At 29.2% G+C, this 21010-nt stretch overlaps 2 protein-coding genes and 1 pseudogene across 2 annotated transcripts; 2 read left to right on the top strand and 1 right to left on the bottom strand.

Annotated features, from left to right (window-relative positions):
* The first annotated feature begins 718 nt into the window (after positions 1-718).
* LOC132940921 (glucose dehydrogenase [FAD, quinone]-like) lies at positions 719-3907 on the top strand (annotated as a pseudogene).
* A 4614-nt stretch (positions 3908-8521) lies between these two features.
* Positions 8522-13759, top strand: LOC132941005 (glucose dehydrogenase [FAD, quinone]-like). Its single transcript, XM_061008850.1, has 4 exons — positions 8522-8656; positions 8756-9758; positions 10231-10546; positions 12493-13759. The coding sequence occupies exons 2-4, from the start codon at positions 9021-9023 to the stop codon at positions 13173-13175; spliced, it is 1737 nt and encodes a 578-aa protein (XP_060864833.1). The 5' UTR covers positions 8522-8656; positions 8756-9020; the 3' UTR covers positions 13176-13759.
* Positions 13760-14398: 639 nt separating this feature from the next.
* Positions 14399-19803, bottom strand: LOC132941004 (integrator complex subunit 13-like). The gene is made up of 2 exons (XM_061008849.1): positions 18949-19803; positions 14399-16210 (listed from the first exon to the last, which is right to left on the bottom strand). The coding sequence occupies exons 1-2, from the start codon at positions 19422-19424 to the stop codon at positions 14656-14658; spliced, it is 2031 nt and encodes a 676-aa protein (XP_060864832.1). The 5' UTR covers positions 19425-19803; the 3' UTR covers positions 14399-14655.
* Between the last annotated feature and the right edge of the window lie 1207 nt (positions 19804-21010).

The following is a 21010-nucleotide window of genomic DNA, read 5'->3' as shown; positions in this document are numbered from 1 at the left end:
ATAAGGTCACTGTATTGTATAACGATGGATTATGGAAGTGTTAAATATGATTTCAATAATACATAATAATACATAATTTTGTAGTGGCAAAACGATTCTAAACGGAGATGGTAGTGACGGATATATCCTAGTTCTAACGGGGGGGGGGGGGGGGTGATTAATTAACGTTGTTGTAAGTTTTCAATCCTTAGCTATAAAAGTGGAATATTTAATAAATTTTTAACTACAAAACCATTTTTAAATTTTAAATATGGTAAATGTTGATAGAACAATTAAAAAAAATTTTGAAAATTTTATCGTGTATAGAAAATTCTAGTATAAACAACCAGTGAAAATTGTATATATCTACTGTAATTCACAAAAGTTAAAATACCCAATACTATTATAGTTTTGTCTATTACTATTATTATTTGGAAAAAAAATGAAATTTTTATACAAAACCAGTTTTGGACAAAATCGATTTTCTTATTTTGTTGTTATATAGATTCGAAAACCAAAGACACTTGCAATTTTCACCAAATGTTTATATTAACATTTTCGATAAATATAGTACCTACAATTTTCAAAATATTAGCACAAAAGGTATATAGACTCAAAAGTTAAAAACAATAATACATTTTATAAAATAAAATTATAATAATTAAATATGTATAATATAATATGAACTATTAGTTTAATCACTTTAATTTATTCCAATATCCTACTTAATTATACCGAGTAACACTAACCTAGATTTCGGGATCACTGTAAGAAGACATGGAGGGTAACTTGTTTATTATAATATAACTTGTAAAATAAAATAATGGGTACAAAATATATAATATTATAGTAGGGAGACTAAGTAAATAAAACAGGACTGTTTGAGATTCTGGCACTGCTAACATCAGTTGATCATAGCCAAGTGGTCCATAACTTATATGCACGTGACATCATGAAAACATTTTTTATAATTTTCATATTTTTAATTTTTTTTTCATCTTTAATTCTAAGTCAATCGTATCAGTCAACCTATGAACAGTATCAGCAACAAGAAATTCCATTCAGGGAAAACAGTTTTATAGGTGATAGACCTATATTAGGTGAATATGATTTTATTGTCATCGGAGCAGGTCCAGGAGGCTGTGTCGTGGCGAACCGTTTTATCTGAACAGCCAAATTGGTCAGTACTTTTATTGGAAGCAGGACAAGATGAATCTATATACACAGATATACCAGCGGCAGTGCCTTTTTTAGAAGCAACAAACTATAATTGGGGTTATACCGCTGAACCAGTAAAGAACGGTTGTTTAGGTTTTAAGAATAACCGTTGTCCGTGGCCGAAAGGAAAAGGCATGGGAGGATCATCGATTATAAATGCCATGATTTACACAAGAGGAAAAAAAGAAGATTATGATACAATTGCAGCACTAGGAAATGACGGCTGGAGTTATGATGATGTATTGCCCTATTTCTTAAAATCTGAGAACAATTCAATACCAGAATATCAAAATTCACCTTTCCATTCACACAAAGGAAATTTAAATGTCGAACGAGTTAGATATCATTCACCATTCACTGACAAATTTATCGAAGCCGGTGGAGAATTAGGATTAAAAAAAAATATTGACTATACAATTGATCCGGAATATGGAGTATCACGCTTACAAGCCACAACTCTAAATGGACGCAGAGTAAATATATTTATATGCATACCTAACTAACTAATGTAATGAATACATATTAGTATTGTATTATTTTGTACTCTGTACTCTGTATACTCTGTGTAAGTATAATGATTATTGTGAATACAAATAACAATGAACATTAGCCACCTAACCTCGTTGGCTAGTTAACTATATACAATGCTAATAAGTTCTAAACCAACAGGCAATAACTATTCGGGAAAGAACCGTTTAATATAAGTACTACTAATCATCGTAGGTATTAATGTATTATTTCTCATTAATTTGTTAAAAATCACTATCTCTCTTCCAAGTTTGATAAAATATTATACATAGGTGGTTTGGTAAATTCTTTTATAGAAAAATTTTATACTTAAATATAATTATTAATTAATGATATTTAATAACACAATTGTATTCTAATTTTTGATTTTCAGTATTGGCTATTACTATTTTCTATTTATTATTTTTTGTAATTTAGTTACCTTTGTTAATAATAGAAATTACCAATATTTTTCAGTCAGTGTATAACCCTGTATTTGTTTTTATGGTTTGTACCTGGTAAATAAATATTTTTTTTTATAGGTTAGTGCATCAAAAGCTTTTATTCGTCCGGCCAAAAATCGTCAAAACCTTCATGTGGCAATATACAGCCAAGTAACAAAAATACGTATTGATCCAAAAACTAAAAAAACAACTGGAGTTGAATTTTTGAAAAAAGGAAAACTTAGAACAGTTTATGTCAAAAAAAGAAGTTATTTTATCTGCCGGACCAATTAATTCACCACAATTACTAATGTTATCAGGTGTTGGACCAAAAGATCATTTAAAACATCATGGAATATCGGTAATCCAAGATTTACCAGTTGGAAAAAATCTACTTGAGCACTATGGCACATTGGGTATGTTTAATTTAACTAATAAGTATTTGTATAACTTTCGAGCTTAAGATTTACATTTTTTCTACTAATTATATTGGAACTTAAAGTATACTCATCTAATATCAATTGAATCGACTATCCTAGATAGAAACAATGTTTTTTTTTAAAAAAATAATGTGGACACTGAACCTATTACTTACTTGATTTATTTTTAATTAAAAATTGTTTATATTCTTTATTATAATATACCTTTATTTTTTAATTTTATATATAGCTATAGGTTTAAAATTTGAAGTAAATCAAACCGGACCAGCAATTACAAAACAAACCATATCAGACCCACGTTTATTTGAAGAATGGTTCAAATACGGCCGAGGACCATTAACAGCACCAGGAGGAAGTGATGGCTTAGGATATATAAGATCACCATCCGGTAAAGGGGGTTGAATTAATATTTGGCCCCACATCGGATGAACCTAACATGTTTTTCCTCGGTACATTGCTATTGCAACCAGACGGTCGTGGAAGAGTAAGTTTGAAAAGCAATAATCCATTGGATCCGCCTATTATGTCCTATGGTTATTATGAAAACAATAATACTGATTTAGAAGACAATGTATATGCCCTTAAATATGCAGTGAAATTAGTAGAAGAAACACAGGCATTTAAAGACGTCTCAGCTAAACTAAGCCCAATACCGTACCCAAAATGTAAACATTTACTATTTAGATCTGACGATTATTGGGTTTGTGTATCGAAACACCAGACAAATACTTATCATCATCAGTGTAGTACGTGCAGGATGGGAGATGTTGTCAACAACAAGTTACAAGTAATCGGAATTCGGGGACTTAGGGTAGTGGACTCATCGATATTTCCACATATACCCCATGCACATCTTTATGCCCCGACATTGATGGTCGGTGAAAAGGGAGCTGATATGATTCGTAGTTATTGGTCAAAGTAATTTATGAACCATAGTATTTATAATATTTATTAATTTATTTATAATAAAATATAATAAATGGCACACATTTTAGTCATTATATTGTATAAACTTTAAAAAAAACAAATTTTACCTATTCAAGTTTTATATTTTCTAAAAATGTGCAATTAAATGTTTCACGTTTTTGCCCAATTTAAAATGTAGGTAATAAATACCTAATATCTTGCAACAAGTTAAAAAATTATTCATATTATAACTTAAAATGTAATTATCTGTTATGCTTTTAAATTGTATACGCGTCTTACATAGCACGTAGATAGATTTGTTTCCTTAATTTTAATGGTTGATGAAAAAAAAGGACAGATATTATGATTCAGTGTTTTTAATTACGTAGAATGGAATAAAAATATTTATTTATATTATAAAAGAATAATGGTTTATTATGTTCGTTATATCCTTTATTTGTCCTTGTATAATACAATATGATGGTTGTATTCTACCAGTAATAATTGTACCCGTACACTTGTTAGGTTACCCAATGTTCTATGTATAATAGTTTGGTAGGTGCATTAAATTATATTTTGTTTTAATTATAAAAACTGGAATGTATATTTGAGACAAGTGACAATAGTGGTCTAAGGAAAAAAATTAATTTAACACCTACAAAGTTATAAATTTGTAAAATGTTTAAATGTTGGTAGGTGCCTTGATAAATATCATTACAATTATTGCAAACTAGAAATTTACTCAATTCTATCTAATCCTACTAATTCATATAGAGATACAGGTGACAACATTTTATTATTGAAAAGCTTATACCACATAGGTATTACTTCTATACAATCCTTGTAATGTAATCGGTGCTTATGCCTAATGATATATATTTTCACAGACTATTAAGGGGCCTCGCTGTGGCATTGATTTAAGGAGAATCATTTAGGCAATTTCTAATATCGTTGTCGCCACCCGAGATCTATGTGTTAGTCGTAAATGATTATTAGTGTGTGAGTTAGTCCATGCGGGTCAATTGTAGCGGTACGGAGGGCTCTCGCACGCACTCGCACGCACATGTTAGTATGTAATATTGTGATCATGAAAAAAGTTTATTTTTCACTCAAACATACGATTCTAATTCCAACAATACGTCCCAACGAATACCTCGATTTGCATTCTGACAAAATATTCTTTTTTTCCACAATATACGATGGATCGATCGAGGCACATTTTAGATTCTGATTGGAACGATGAATGTATTGATTTTACAATGATATGTGTTTTTTTTTCATTTTCATTTTTTTTTTTTTTGTGTCTGTCATCACCTTTTTAGGACAGTAAAAATGCTTGGATTTTCATCAACAGTGTATTTTCTGATAGGAAAATGAATCTAGTTGGTACTTGGGGGGGGGGGGGGGGGGGTCAAAACTAAAAATTTCCCAGTAGTTTTCAAAAGTGCCGCGAAAAACAAAAGAAAAATTAAGGAAAAACGGAAATTTTTAAGCAAAATCGGTTTTTGACAAAAGCGATTTTGGTTTTTGGTGTAATTTTAAAACAAATGAACGTATATACATGAAATTTTCACTGGTCGTTTATATTTGCTTTTTCTATACACGATAACATTTTCAAAATATTTTGATTTGTTTTGAACTGTTTTAGGAACATTTTCTGTTTCCAATTTTATTAGTCTTTTTTTATGAATGTCAATAAAACTTTATTTGTTGGTTAAAAAAGCTTGACAATTTAATACAAGGCTCCTATTATATTGTTACAATGGTATTTGAAAAATATTAAAATCCTTAGTCACAGTTTTTATTTATAAGCATTTAAAGTTCAAATATTGACAAAATACGGAAAAATCATGAAAATTAGAAAATTACTTTTGAGTTGAGAATTTATAAAAATTTTTCTTTTTAAGATTTAAAAATGTAATACAAGATTCCTCATAAGTTTGTCTACCATTATCAAAAAAAAAAAATGTTTCCAAGCAAATCAAATTAAATTTTTATGAGCGTTTGAAATTCATATTTTTACAATATTGGATATTTACTTGATTTCTCATGTAGCGATTTTCTTATTTTATTGTTATTCAAAAACGAACAAATGTAGAAACATGACAATTTTACTGAATGTTTATAATACAACATAACATTTTGAAAATATTTTGACTTGATTTGGGCTGTTTACGAACATTGTCAGTTTTCAATTTTTTTAGTTTTTTTTTTTTATAAATGTCAATAAAATTTTATTTGTTGGATAAAAAAGCGATTTTTTTTTGAATTTTTTACAATTCAATTAATTACAAAAATCAAAAATGTAGCTCGATCGTTCCCTTGTATATATTACGGACAATCCGAATATTTTTTCAGAATGAAAATCGTGATAATTGTCGACACGTATCGTTGGAATTAGAAATGGTAGTTTTTGACAAAAAAAGACGGGTATAGTGAGCCCTTAATATTATAATAACAAAGATTGCAGATTTAATTGAAAATATTTTTATTTTTTTTACAGTTATGTAATGTACCTATCAATATATGACTGTAGCTATTGTCAATACGGCTATATGTTAGGCCGTACAACCCGTATTTGACCTATAATATTTGGGAATCAGGTTGTAGGAATCAGGTTCATGTGTCCGGGTTATTCCCACACCTTTTTTTTTTCGTAGGACGATGGTGTATGAATATATTATTCTTGAAAATTAAAAATCAATGCAAAATAATATAATTCGAAATCAATTTTGAAAATATATTATTGGCTTGCGGTTTTACTGTACCACTACTAATTAGGTATCTACTACTATAATTTATAAGTTTTAAATTATAACTTTATAAGTACAGCTGGTAACCGTAACCGGCAAAGTTTCAGTAAGAGTTTCAGTTAACTGAGAATTCGTGATAGACAGTGACAACTTGTCTTTATTCTTCGGGGAATTAAACGATAAGTTTATTGGAAAAGTATTCTCTATGGAAGAAGACGATTGGCCGACTTAACACTTCTCAGACGGATTTCGACGTTCTAAAGAACCACTCAGAGGAGTTTTTCATCGTGTACAATTATTTATTAATGAATTCAAATTTAATGTGCCCCCACTGACATGCCATAAAACTTTACTTTAAATTAAAACCTCTCCTCCACCACCATAAGTCTCATCAATCTCACCACTTGGTGTCTTCACTCTCCGTAAATATTACTGTTTATTAATTTGTTTGAGTCAATCAAATATTTCACATCTTGTGAAAATAGTTGTGGTAATGTATGAATTATAGAGATTGACTTCTATGGCATGATGAACTAACCGAATGGGAATGAAGCACTAAAACCGGTCGTCAAACGGTGTGAATTTATTATAATCTTTTTTTCGTGTTGTTTGAAACGACGACACTGTGCGAACTGGTTTCCTATTGCTTCCTCAAAAAATAATTAAAATCTACTATGACCCGTTGACCAATATTTAATTATCCATATTTTGAATTGGGAACTACTTTTTAAAATCATTATATTCCTTGGGAAAAGCATACTAAGCATACTAAACTGGACAATTGTATATGTTTCATATCGTATGTCAAGTTTCAGACTATAACAATATGTTGTAGTGTACACAAATTTCCCGGCATTTTGGTATACTGCCAAATTTTAATGAGCAATGTAGAAAATAATTGATGATGTATAAGTAGATATGGACAAGGTATATAATATAATTGTTCAGTCTTTCTCGGTAAGGGATTTTGCTTTAATAGTTATTTATAATAAGTATCTATACCTACTTAGTTTTACGAAATATGTATGCGTAAATTGATTAATTATTTTTAAATATTGCTATTTGGTATTAATGTAAACATTACACAAACTATTACTGAACAAAACATTAATAGTATTGAGTCGTATTTAGATACATTATATCGAATTAAAACAAAATTGTTATTTAAAACATTGATTACCTATCTGGTTGACATCTTGTAATAGTTCTTGTTGTATCTAACTTCCTAAGTTGTACATTTAAAGGAAAATAACCTACATTTCAAAAATTAAAATCATAATTTATTCAAGTAACTTTACATATACTTTGTATATATGTACAAGAAACCTGTAAACTGCATACAATTAATTAAAGATAGCTACAATATGTCTGAAAACATTTGGTAGGAGTAACAGTGAATTATAAAAAATATAGAGCTATATATAGTGGAGTTGTTGGACTACAGAAAACAGTTTCGAAAAAAGTTTTAGCAATGGCATTATTAGAGTTATTTTATTAACAAGTGATGTGACAGTTATTGTCGATTGATAATTAATATAATTATTATAATTTATTTATTAATGATTTATTATTGTCCTGATTTCGTAATGTCGATAGTTATTCTATTTTTTTTTTTTTGAATGAAACTTAGAATTTCGTTATTTTATTTTTTATGTATATTGTTTAATGGGTTTTATTTAATATATTTTATATGACAGGTTTAAAGTTATCAAACTTTTTAAAATCATATACCAACCTATATTATCTACAAAACAAAAAATTATATAGTGGCGGTAGTAATATCCAAAACAAAAAACGTGTAAATTCAATAACTTATTGATTTTGTAATATTAACAAACAAAAATCTAATACCCCATTTGGCCATTTCACATAGGTATAAGTACTGGATTTTGTATTAGAAAATTAATAAATTAATAAATATATTATCTCAATAGTAGCCTATATTGAGAAGTTTTAAGTCTAGGGATGGGCCGATACTAGAACGATATCAGTGGTATCAGTTTTATCGGTATCGGTTTTTTTTCAAGACCGATACTTCGACCGATACCAAAAAAAAAAACCTATAGATCAGCATAATATTATTATTAAAGTATTAAAGACTAAAAAATAAACAACAAACATGTGATAACTATTAAATAATAATTGTGAATTTATTACCATTAATAAATATTAAATAATAATCAATGTTTTCACTTTTCTAGGTAATATTTGTGTTATCGGGTATCGGTTTTATATCGGCAGCATATATCGGAGTATCGGATATCGGTAAAAAGTGGTATCGGCCCATCCCTAGGCATTAAACACCTACTCACAGTTTACATATAGTTTAGACAAATATATTTCATGGTTATATTTAGTGGGAAAAATAGTATATATTTTACAAAAAAACAAATAGCACCTGGTATAATAGGTAAATATCCTCCGATATTTTAAATACATTTAAAAACTGATGATACCTACCATATTGTACATACTAGCTATGATTAGTAATTTTGTAACTTTAACACAGTATAGGTAAACGATGCAGCCGGGGCATTACTGCATTAGGAAGTATTAAATAACTCCAGTCCCCACTTCAATGGCGATAAAAAGTGGAAAAGATGGAAAAAAAGTGGGTGCATAAAGAGGAGAGTTTGACCTACAGAAAACCGCTTTCCTTAAGGTTTCGACACTGACATTGTGTACCTATTTAATAGGTACCAATGTTGTATCATGATCATTGATCAAGTATTCAAGTGCACTTATTCAGTATACTCTTTTACACTTATTTAGTCATGAAAATTAATCTTAAAATATTCGTATTTGTTCTATTATTTACAACATCAATATTTGCACAGTTATACCAGTCAAATTATGGCCCGTATCAGCAGCAAGGAATTCCTTTCAGGGAAAACAATTTTTTAGGTACACGGCCTATATTGCGTGAGTATGATTTTATTGTCGTTGGAGCTGGCACTGGAGGCTGTGTTGTCGCAAATCGTTTATCTGAAAATCCAAATTGGTCAGTACTAGTACTAGAAGCAGGAAAAGACGAAACCGTGTACACCGATGTACCGGCAGTAGCATCGTTTTTAGAATCATCGGAGTACAGTTGGGGATACATCGCAGAGCCAGTTAAAAATGGATGTTTTGGTTTTAAAAATAATCGCTGTCCTTGGCCAAAAGGAAAAGGCATGGGTGGATCATCGATAATAAATGACATGTATTACCAGAGAGGGAAAAGAGAAGATTATGATATAATTGCAGGGCTGGGAAATGATGGCTGGGCTTACAGTGATGTATTGCCTTATTTTTTGAAATCTGAAAACAATTCTATACCAGAATATCAAAATTCACCGTTTCATTCACAAAAAGGAAATCTACATGTCGAACGCGTTAGATATCATTCACCGCTCGTTGATAAATTTATAGAAGCCGGTGGCGAATTAGGATTAAAAGTAAATATCGATTATACAGTTAACCCAGAGTATGGAGCATCGCGTTTACAAGCCACAACAATAAATGGACGCAGAGTAAATATATTTATAATATGAATACCTACCTAACTAATGTACCTATTACATAAATATTAGTATTATATTTTTACCTAAACATTTGAACATGAACAGTTCATTTATTTACCAAACCAACTTTTGTTCTCGAGTCTATATTTAGCCTTCTTAGTATATTTTATTTACTTATATCATACACACATTTTCTACTTAAATATATTAAAATAAATATAATTTACAATGTTTGGAAATACCTAAAGGTAAATATTTTTGTTTTGGGTTTTTTACAAATCATAGAAATTAGAAATTTTAAATATTTTAGAAATCTTAATATTTAACGTTATTTATTTGCGATTAAAAAAAGTTGTCTGATGAATAAAGAATTTTGTCTTTACTGTACATTTTGAGAGAAAAAATGATTTCCAATAGTGCTGTATGTTTATATTACAATATATTTAACTAACATCAGCTAAATAAATATTTTGTTTGATAGGTGAGTGCGTCTAAAGCCTTTGTCCGTCCAGTCAAAGATCGTCAAAATCTTCATGTGGCAATATTCAGTCAAGTAACAAAAATACTTATTAATCCAAAAACCAAATTAGCAACCGGAGTAGAATTCATAAAAAGAGACAAAAATAGAACAGTATATGCTAAAAAAGAGATTATTTTGGCTGCTGGGCCAATAAATTCACCTCAATTGTTAATGTTATCAGGAATTGGACCAAAAGACCACTTAAAAAATCATAGAATACCTGTAATTCAAGATTTACAGGTGGGACAGCATTTACAAGATCACTATGGAACAGTTGGTATATTTACTTTTAAAAATTAAATATCTAAGTATAATAATTCTAGTTTTCTACCTTTTTATTAAAATGTATTTGAAACTTATTATTTTTTTATTCAACTTTAATTTGCGTACTTACTATTAAATTTATTAAATACGATATTTAAAGTTAAAACTATTTGATATAAGCTCTTAGTAAGTTGTACACAGCGATTAGTCACTAATGTTTTTTTATTGTGCAGTTAAATATTGCTTACCTATTTACAATCTATATGCAATAACAATACAAGTACCTAATACATATAAAATAATATATATAATATTAGGATATTTTGAGTGAATGTCCATTGAAACTACTTAAAATACTAACTTATTTATTTATTTGGCTAGGAAGGATAGGTTTAATCATTAGAAAGGAACCTGCAGGGTCGTTTACTTTTAATCCGAAAAGTTGGATTGCCAGAGAGAGTGCAGCATAGTGACGGGGAGAGCGATTGTAAACTCCACTAGAATACCGGTTAGAAAAAAAGGTAATTAAAAGTTCTAATGTAAACTCCGTCTTGCAGATCATCTAAGTATCTAATGAAATATGCCCGAAATGAAAAAACAATTACTGACCTGCATAAAGGCAAATTATTGGTTTTCATTTGTGGGCTAAACAAAGTGCAAATTTAAATCGAAAAAATAAGTGTTAGAGAATGCTATAAATAGTAATAATAAGTTATAATGGATTTATATTAGACTTAATAATATTATATTCATTTTATAATGTTACCTGATTTTTTTTTACTGGCGGAATTTACTTGAACCCAATTTTACATGGTTTTTCCTAGCGGAGTTTACAATAAAAATAAAGGTACCTATGCCGGAGTTTGTATGCACTCTAGCTGACGGGACTATATGATCTAAGGAAGAAAGTTTGAATATATATTATGTGGGTTAGGACTATCCGTTATGTACCTATTTATGATGATTATAACTACTAAGGCACGGATCTTGTCGCATTTGCAATTTTTCATCTATGCATGCTGTTCTAATTTACTGGTGAGTAAGTTTTAAATACGTTTCATATAAGCATGAATTAAAATCTAAAATTTTTGTGTGCAATTTTTGGATTTTTTTCAATTCTATTGAAATTTTGTCGAACTTAAGTACCTACTCACTTATAACTATTTTTCAATTTAGTTAACGTAGGTAATTTTAATTTGGTTTTTAATTATTGGTTCAAAATTGAAGAACTTCTGAATATTAAAATTAAAAACAAACACTTAGAGTACCTATAATTCAATCAAGTATGTTTATATAGTAGTAGTAGTTTACATTGTTAAGGGGATTTGATACCATGTTTTTCTGTCTGTGACTAACACACGCGCGGCATAGCATTTTAGACGTGTTATTTGACAAACATACCAATTGATCTAATAAAGCAATTATTAATAATTTAATTATTCTAAAAACAGATTTGAATTTTTTGTCAAGTCTACTTCAAATTGACTTTTCCAAATTTTTTATTTTTTAAGTTTAACTTCTCTCCAACAAATTAAATATGACAATTTTTTAATTACTCTTTTTAATATAATTTTTCTATGAATTTGGGGGGGGGGATAATATAAAAAGTAGACTTGACGACATATTCAAATCTGTTTTCAGAATTCTTATCGTATCATGAGATCAATTAGTAGGTATGTTTGCAAAGAACACGTCTAAATACTATGTCACGCATGTGTTGGATAAAGATCACGGTATCGAATCCACTTAAAATAAATTAATGTAAAATAATATAATCTTTTTTTGTTGTTGTTGAATTTCAATATTAGGTATTTAAGTAAAATGTGTGTTTTAATTCTTCTCATACCTACATGAATAATAAAATATTAAAATAATAATTAATAGTATTCAATCACCGCTGTAGTTACCTGTAGGTACCAAATCCTAATATTTTGTAATATAGATTGTATTATTTTTTAGCTTTAGAATTCATAGTAAATCAAACAAGCCCAGTAATCAATCAACAATCCATATCTGATCCTCGTTTATTTGAAGAATGGTTTAAGTATGGCCAAGGACCACTTACAGTACCACGGGGAGTGGACGGCTTAGCTTATGTAAGGGCACCATCAGGTAGAGGACTTGAATTAATTTTTGGTCCTCTGTCAGATAAACCAAACGTATTTATAATGGCTACTGTGTTGTTACAACCAGACGCTCGCGGAAGCGTAACTTTGAAAAACAGTAACCCACTGAATCCACCCATTATGTCTTATAATTATTATGACAGCAATACTGATCTAGAAGACAATATTTATGCGCTTAAATATGCAGTGAAGTTAGTAGAGGAAACACAGGCGTTTAAAGATGTCGCCGCTAAACTGGATCCTGTACCATATCCGAAATGTGATCGTTTATCATTTCGATCCGATGATTATTGGGCTTGTTTATCAAAACATTTGACGCACACTTATCATCACCAATGCGGTACATGCCGGATGGGAGACGTCGTCAACAATAAATTACAAGTATTTGGAGTTCGAGGGCTAAGAGTAGTGGACTCATCAATATTTCCACATATACCCCACGCACATCTTTATGCCCCGACTTTAATGGTTGGTGAAAAGGGAGCCGATATGATTCGAAGTCATTGGTCAAAGTGATTTATGAATCATATTGTTTAAAATATTTATTAAATTATAATAAAATGTAATGAATTACATACATTTTTCTCATCATGTATAAACTTAAAAAAATCAAACTTGAACTATTAAAGTTTTATCTCTTCTAAAATGTGCATTTGAGTGTTTTACGTTTTTACCTACTTTCAAATGTAATAAATAATATTATATAATTAAAAATCATCCATGTAACCGGAATAGTAATTCTCTGTTATTGTTTTAAACATTAAAAGTATTTAACATAGGAGTACAGGACTGACATTCATTACCTATCGAGTTTAATAAATTTGGAATCTTGTTTAGTTGTATAGTAGCTATATCTATTACATGTTTATTTTTTTCAGAAAATAGGGCTAATTTGGAATGATACAATAGCAGTCAATTATTTTGGATCAATTTAAGTTTTTATTTATTTATTATTTTTACCTCAAATTAAATAATTTAGAATTGAGTGTTTTTTTTTCAAATGTTGAGTATTCTCGATAATAGTTTTTCTTAATTTTATTGACACCTCAAAATTAATAATCTTTGAAGTTAAACATACACAATGTAAATCCAGTGTGTTGCCAGAATCATTATTTTATTTAATATGTTATTCATTTTTAATTCAATGTAAATTTAATGGTTTTCATAGGTTTATATTAATTGTTTATTACTTTTTTCAAAAATCTATTAATTTTTTTATTAGGTATGAAGATCTAGGTCATTAGCCTACAATTATAATTACATTAATTAATATGGTTATTTGCTTAGCTTAATAATTAAAGTGATTACATTTTTTTTTTCAATGTTACTTACATGTTTACATGTTATCTTAACTTATCTTATATTAAATGGTATCAATACCGATGGTTTTGAAAAATGTGTATATTGAGTGGGTGTTGTGATCCTCAAGTGCTTCTTGCGTATATGAGAAGTTTGTCATATTGGCTGTAGTAGGGTCGTTCTTCATGTTATATAGCATAACCATGAGTGAGGTAGGTGTGTCTGCTTATTCTGGTTCTGGCGGTTAATATGTCTGCACGTTGAGAGGTATTAGGGTTGGTATGCCATTTTTTATTTCTTTAAGCTTATTAGTTATTGGTATTGAATCCCCAGATGTTTGCCACATCGTGGGGATTTGTATATTTTTTTATAATTTTTATATTGTTGTACAGGAGAACAGTTATGGTTATCATTTTATCAATGTAGGAAAAGTGATTGCCTTAATTGTTTTAATGGCATGTTTCCATTTATTTATATTAAAGTTAGGGTGTTGTTTTGAATACAGTTTGAGAACTATTCAATTTGACTACAATTTTGGGATAAAATAATAGTAATATTATGATAGCAATAATAATTAACCAGTTATAAGTAAAAAATAAAAATATCTTACAGTACAAAATGTTTTATAATAATTTTAATATTATTCTATTTGAGTCAGACAATATGTGTTTCAATACAGAGAAAATTACAGACAATTTTATTTTGCACTCTTAGTATCTGTGTCGTCGTCTATATGTTGATAAAGTTTTGCAAATAAATTACCATTTCTCTTTTGAATAGATTTTAATCTACCAGCAAACTGTGGTCGTGAAGGAGGGTTAACTCTACGATTGTCCTGATCCTGAACTATTTGCAAATACATAACACTGTTTGGATCCGCAGCAACAGCTTTATGAGCTATATTATGTTTTATTCCTGTCTGTTGAGTTAATGGCGGAGACATAGGCGAATCTGTAGTAGCTCGTATTACACTTGGTCTATCGGCTAAAGATTTTTTGAAACGCATTAAAGTTTTCTCAATAATTTTTTCTTCATCAAGTTTACCACGACATTCAAATAAACATTGCAACACTTTACAATGATTTTCAGTGTATAAGTTTGATTTTAAAAATGTTTCCAACTCTGCCCACATAGATTTGTATTGGTCATCTTTTTTCATAATTTTTCGTGGATTTGATGGACTGGGTGTAATGAGATGTTCATTCTTTGATTCAGCGGCCATCAAAGAATAAATACATTGTTTACAATTCATTACTTCCTGATCACTAATGTTATCTTTAACCATTAATGACAACATTGGTTCAGTGTATTGTTTCAAATTAAAAATTATAGTTGATGATGTAGTTAATGGCCAATATGCAGTTTGTTTTTTCAATTTTTCTTTTGCATCGTCAATATAGTTTTTATCTTCTGTTGGTTTTCTTTTTGTTGGTTGCAGTAAATTTAACTTCATAAAAGCACCAAAATCAGCTACTCTGTACTGAGTTACTTTCCCTCCAGGGCCTTCACTAATGGCTGGTGGATCTTCAAGTACTGTGCGACCAGACGATACCGTATGTATATATATTTCACCATTGTACGATTTTAGAACATGTGACATGCTTTTACCACCACCTTGTTTAATCATCTCGAGTAAAACTGATCGACCATTCAATAAAAACGTTATCAAACATGCGCTCGGTCTACTGTTTATATCAACTGGAGTGATTCTATGTAGCGTCGTACAACTGTGAATATCCGGCAAATTGTTGTTTGCCCTAGGCGTACACCATTTTAATTTAATTGTCTCATAGTCCGCTCCTTCTTTTTTTGCAACCACTGCTTTGGCATCAGCTACATTTGCATTTAAAATAGTTGTATGTGCAGTAGCTGCATGGTATATTTCTACATCATAATTTGCTGATGAACTAGCATTTTGTTCTTCCTTCATAGGAATACCGGTAACTGTTGTACTAGCTAGATTGTAGTGTTTTAATAAAAGATTTGATATCTTAATACCAATTTTGGATGCAGGAATTGAATGTACTTCCAAATCTAGTATTGGTGATATGGAATGAGGTGGCCGATCAGTGACTTCACATGTTATAGAATCTGGATAAGTGTTAATTATTACCAAGTGACAATGATTAATAGACATTGAATTGGGTTGAGTTACATATTTGTTGCTTTTGATCATTTCATTATGAAACATGGACATAAGATTATCTATTGATGGGTTGTCCCTAGCTGATGTGATAATAACTGTTCTGCATCTGAAATTTGATAAAATAATATTTAATAAGAAACATGAGTATAACTCAATTTATATTACTTATTACAATAATAATTATTTTTAAAAACTTTTAGATTATTTAAAAAAAAATGAATGAACATAGTCAGAAATTTATTAAATCCTAAGATATTATTTAATTAATAAAATACTGGAGTTACATTACAAATATTATATTAAACATAACACGACTGTGTCTAACCGAGAGTTTAACCTCTGTTCAAATGATTTTCTTATTAAGTAAATCTTGAGGTATTATATATAATTAATTATTATTAAATTAAAAATGGCTAATAAAACATTATATTTAATCAATCTGAATCATTCCTCTGTATTAGAATTTGCTCAACTAGGTCTAAAATATTAAGGGGGCTGAAGCCACAGAAATAAATTTAGCTAATATTTGAGCCATGGAAGGCTTTTCACCCCATACCACAAAAAAATAATTACTTCAAATAAAAACAAGTATTACATAATATAACCCAGGGACGGATCCAGACCAAGATAACAGGGGGGGAGGGGGATTTTAAAGGGTACACTGCACACATGATATAGATACAATTTAAAATATTAATTTTGATATAGGTTAGTCCTTTTAAAAGTATTTATTTAGGTGCATACATATTATGTTACTTTTCAGTCTCGTACAGAACAATTAAATGAATTAAACAAATCCCTATCTGAGGGGTGGAAATCCTAAACATACTATTGCCAAAATTGACAAAATCGAGTTAGGTATCGATTCTTATAGAAAAAAATATCGATACATCGATTGGCGTCATCAGAATAGATCAAAGTGTACTATTTCCTGGTTAAATCTGCGATTCAAAATGACTGGTTAATCCTAAACAAACCTTTTCCATACATAAAAATGATTAGAAAATCAAAACGTACTTATTCCAATTCTACGCCAAAACGTATTATTGCCCATGTTAAAAGAATAGGAACAAATCATTAACCATATCAAAACAAATTATTTACAAAATGTACTTTATTTCTATGTTATACCAAAATGTACTTTTACCCGTGTTGTACACCTATAAATAGGGAAGTAAAAATGTTATTCTAAAACATATTAAAATTTAATTTTAAAAATTTTAATTAAGTTTTAAATTAAATTAAAAATATAACTAGAATATTTAACACATTTGAATTGTTTTAAATATAAATAATATATTATTAAATAATTTTAATAAAAAACCTTTTTTTTAAATAGATGTAAATGGTTTGTTTTTATTAAAAATGTTAAGATACAGAAAATTGCTTCTCCTGAAAAATCAGTATTTTAGCAATAGTATGTTTTGGATTTTTACCCCTCATTTACTCTTGTTGTAATTACGTCAAAAAATTAAGTTTGGGACGGAAACAAGGGGGGGGGAAGTTATCACCCCAAAAGGCCATTTTGGATCGGCCTTTGAATTATAACCATAATATATATTAAAAAACTATGTACTTGTACATAAAAAATCACATTGATTATAATTTATAGGTTAAGACCTTTTCTTCCATTTTTATTGTTAGCTAAAAAATGTTCTAATACAGTAACACTGTCTATAGTATTCGTTAAATCTCTTTCTATGCTTAAGACTTATGAGGACATGGCACCCGTATGTGTTGTCTCTGCCTTACAAGTGCGTAACATAGCAAATGTTAGGCTCAGCAGATCACATTTAGCTCAGTTAGTTTAAAAATTAGAGTTTATGGAGGTATAATAATACCGTATTGACTTGACCACTTATACAATTTAAATGTAGGTAAGATTATTATCTAGGCTATGTCATATGATTTTTATTATATTTTAATTTTAAAGCAAGTTATGAGTATTTTAGGTAAGATGTACCAATTTACAATTTTACTATTCTTTATTCATTAATGTTTCATACTTTAATTTAAACACAAACACAATTCATTAGCCACAGTGAATCTTGAAACACCGGCACAATCGATCATTTATTTATTTATAGTCGGAAATACTGGGAGTTGGAATATTGGGTGGTGACCGCCATAATGCCACTGCCGCATGCCCGCATTATATTTATTTGATAAAAATATTATTATTAATTACATATTACAAAATAAAATATAATATTTTATATTTATACAATAATTGACTTTTGAATAATTGTCTACATAACTCATGTTCGAGCTCATATTGCATAGGATGTATCTCACTATCTTATGCTTAAATTATTATTAAATCTTAAATAGGTAATCAAAGCATTTTTGGGGGGCCAAGTCCCTCTAATTGAGCCAGTGAGTATTAACTGTCTAGACATGGGGTATTTTTTTTATATAGCTATAATAATACTTTTAAATACATATTTAAAGATTTAGATTTAGGTACAAAAATAATAGTGAATTTGTAATAAATAAAATAATAAACAATGATTCTTAACAATCCTAACATAACCACCTAATCATCCTTTGGAATTTGGAAAATTTTTTGAAGAACTTTTAAACTTTAAATTTAAAATAATTATTACTGTACATAGTTGGTAAAAAAATAGTTATAATTTATAACCCCTCTCTTCCCAGCACTGAAGGAGTTTCTGATATGGGCATAAGAACTTAATTCATTTTTAAAAAAAGCTAATAACTCAGACAAATGTGTTATGCCTATAAAATAAATGGCCTGATTACTGTACTTATAACATGTACCTTATACAGTTGCCTATATACATGTAAAATTATAATTTAAAATAACTAGGTAAAACAAATTACTTGTTTTGAACTTCGATATTATTTTTCTTAGCCCCTTGATCCATTTGCGCTGTAGTACATTCAATCATCGCTTCGGCTGCAGTACGAAATCCGTACACAACACTATAGTCTCGATTTGGATTTGCTACAAGTTTTGCGGGTGGCCCTAAAGATGATAAATGATGCAGCATGTAGTTAACATTTTGTTGACTAGATGACCAATTATTCAAAGTGCGAGATTGCATGTCACTACTAATAACACGTATAAGTTTCCCTTCTGGAAACAGATCCCAGACGATACGGCAGTATTCAAGTACAGCCTCAATGCTACACGTCCACATTGATTTGAATATGGGTGCGGGTGGTATCCCACCAGATGGCCGTTTGGTGAAGTCCATTTTGATATGCGAGTTACTAGCCAATCCGAAGTATGGAGTGTGGTCCACCACGAATGTGGTTTTGTGATTTGCTGGAAAAAGTTGATCCATTAGGCTCATATTTATGCACTAAATATATTTTTTAGATAATTTAACGTTAATTTTATTTTCCTAAACTAGGATCCAAAATCCAAATGAATGTACATCGGCTACATCGCCATTCGAGTCAAAAAAACTGATGTCACTGTACTTAAACAATAAAACATTAGTACTAAGTATTTTATAAGTTACGCACTACTGCACTAGGCAGGTAGTAAGTATTAAGTATTTTAAATTTTTGTGATTTGTTTCTAACTGTACACTGTATATCTAGCGTGTGGTATATATTGTCCGACGTCTGTATTCTACTCATGACAAAATAAATGCTATAAACGTAACTAATATCGGTCTAGACTCAAGAACGCGTACGGCGTACCCCTCTTTATTTTGTCATGATTCTACTATTGACTATTTTGTTGGGGGCAGTTGTCCGAAAAATGATAAGGACCCGGGTCGAAAGACGGCGGCATAAAATGTGTTGCCAACACGAACATATAATAGTATGTTGCCAACATTTAATTTTTAAAAATTTATTATAAAATTATATTTTTGTTTGTGGGGTTTCATTGTTCCACTGAATGATAATTATTATATTATTTAATAATAATTATATTTTATTCACGGTAAGTTAGAAGACCGTGATTTTAATTAATCTATATACCACGGTTGTGGCTGAAACAGATTTACAGATTTTGATAACAGACATAAATTTCCCGCAAAAAGAATATTTAAAAATTAAATAACATCGTTTCCAACATACAAATACAAAAATCTTAATTTAAAATATCTAAAAACCTAACTACCGCCTATAAATTATAACTACAGGTTAGAAATACTAACTTAAAAATAAAAAGTTATAGAAAGTATATAAAGTAATATAATAATTGCTTAAGTTGTATACTACTGATGTACCTACCTAATACCTATTGGTTGTAACATCTTATAATAAGTGTTTTGGGTATAACATTTAATTTTAAACTTTTAATTTAATTCTGATTGTATCAAATTTGTAATATTTGTGTTTTAGACGGCTTAAGCTTAATAGCTATTGTACATAGATTACTATTACCGCTACACTACCACCACACTCATTTGCAGACCGTACTTAAAAATATTTTCAATATCAGAAAAATATTGAGTTATGCCACAGACCACAAGTGTAGAACAAATTGGAAATGTATACCTTCTACAGATTTTTTACTGTTACTAAAATAAAAATTATTATTTATATGTAATATTATACCCCCTCAGCACTCAATATTTTATAATTGTCAAGAAAACATACATTTGCGATTTGCACCACTAAACACATTATCTTTTTGAATTACTGTTAGAAGCAATCATAATAAAATAAACAGTGAATTTATAGTTTAAGTTAATTTTATTAAAAAATATTAAAAATATTATCAATTTCTTGTGTTAAATTAACAAAATTGTTTTAATACTACCTATATTAACTAAACAAACATATTATCTGAATTCTTTCAGTTCACACTATACTATAATAATAACTATCAGGCACAGCATTAAAACTTTTTTGCATATAAACAAATTTTTAATATTATGAATAATTAGTAACTCTATCACCATATACCATTACTATAGGA

This window comes from Metopolophium dirhodum, chromosome 3, assembly GCF_019925205.1.
Source record: "Metopolophium dirhodum isolate CAU chromosome 3, ASM1992520v1, whole genome shotgun sequence".
NCBI lineage: Eukaryota > Metazoa > Arthropoda > Insecta > Hemiptera > Aphididae > Metopolophium > Metopolophium dirhodum.
This window is presented reverse-complemented; position numbering and strand designations above follow the sequence as displayed.

Coding starts and splice junctions, on each gene's coding strand:
- LOC132941005 (XM_061008850.1), top strand. CDS start 9,021: ATGAAAATTAATCTTAAAATATTCGTATTTGTTCTATTATTTACAACA. Junction 9,759..10,230: donor CAACAATAAATGGACGCAGA/GTAAATATATTT, acceptor TTTGTTTGATAG/GTGAGTGCGTCTAAAGCCTT. Junction 10,547..12,492: donor AGATCACTATGGAACAGTTG/GTATATTTACTT, acceptor ATTATTTTTTAG/CTTTAGAATTCATAGTAAAT.
- LOC132941004 (XM_061008849.1), bottom strand. CDS start 19,424: ATGAGCCTAATGGATCAACTTTTTCCAGCAAATCACAAAACCACATTC. Junction 16,211..18,948: donor AATATCGAAGTTCAAAACAA/GTAATTTGTTTT, acceptor ATCAAATTTCAG/ATGCAGAACAGTTATTATCA.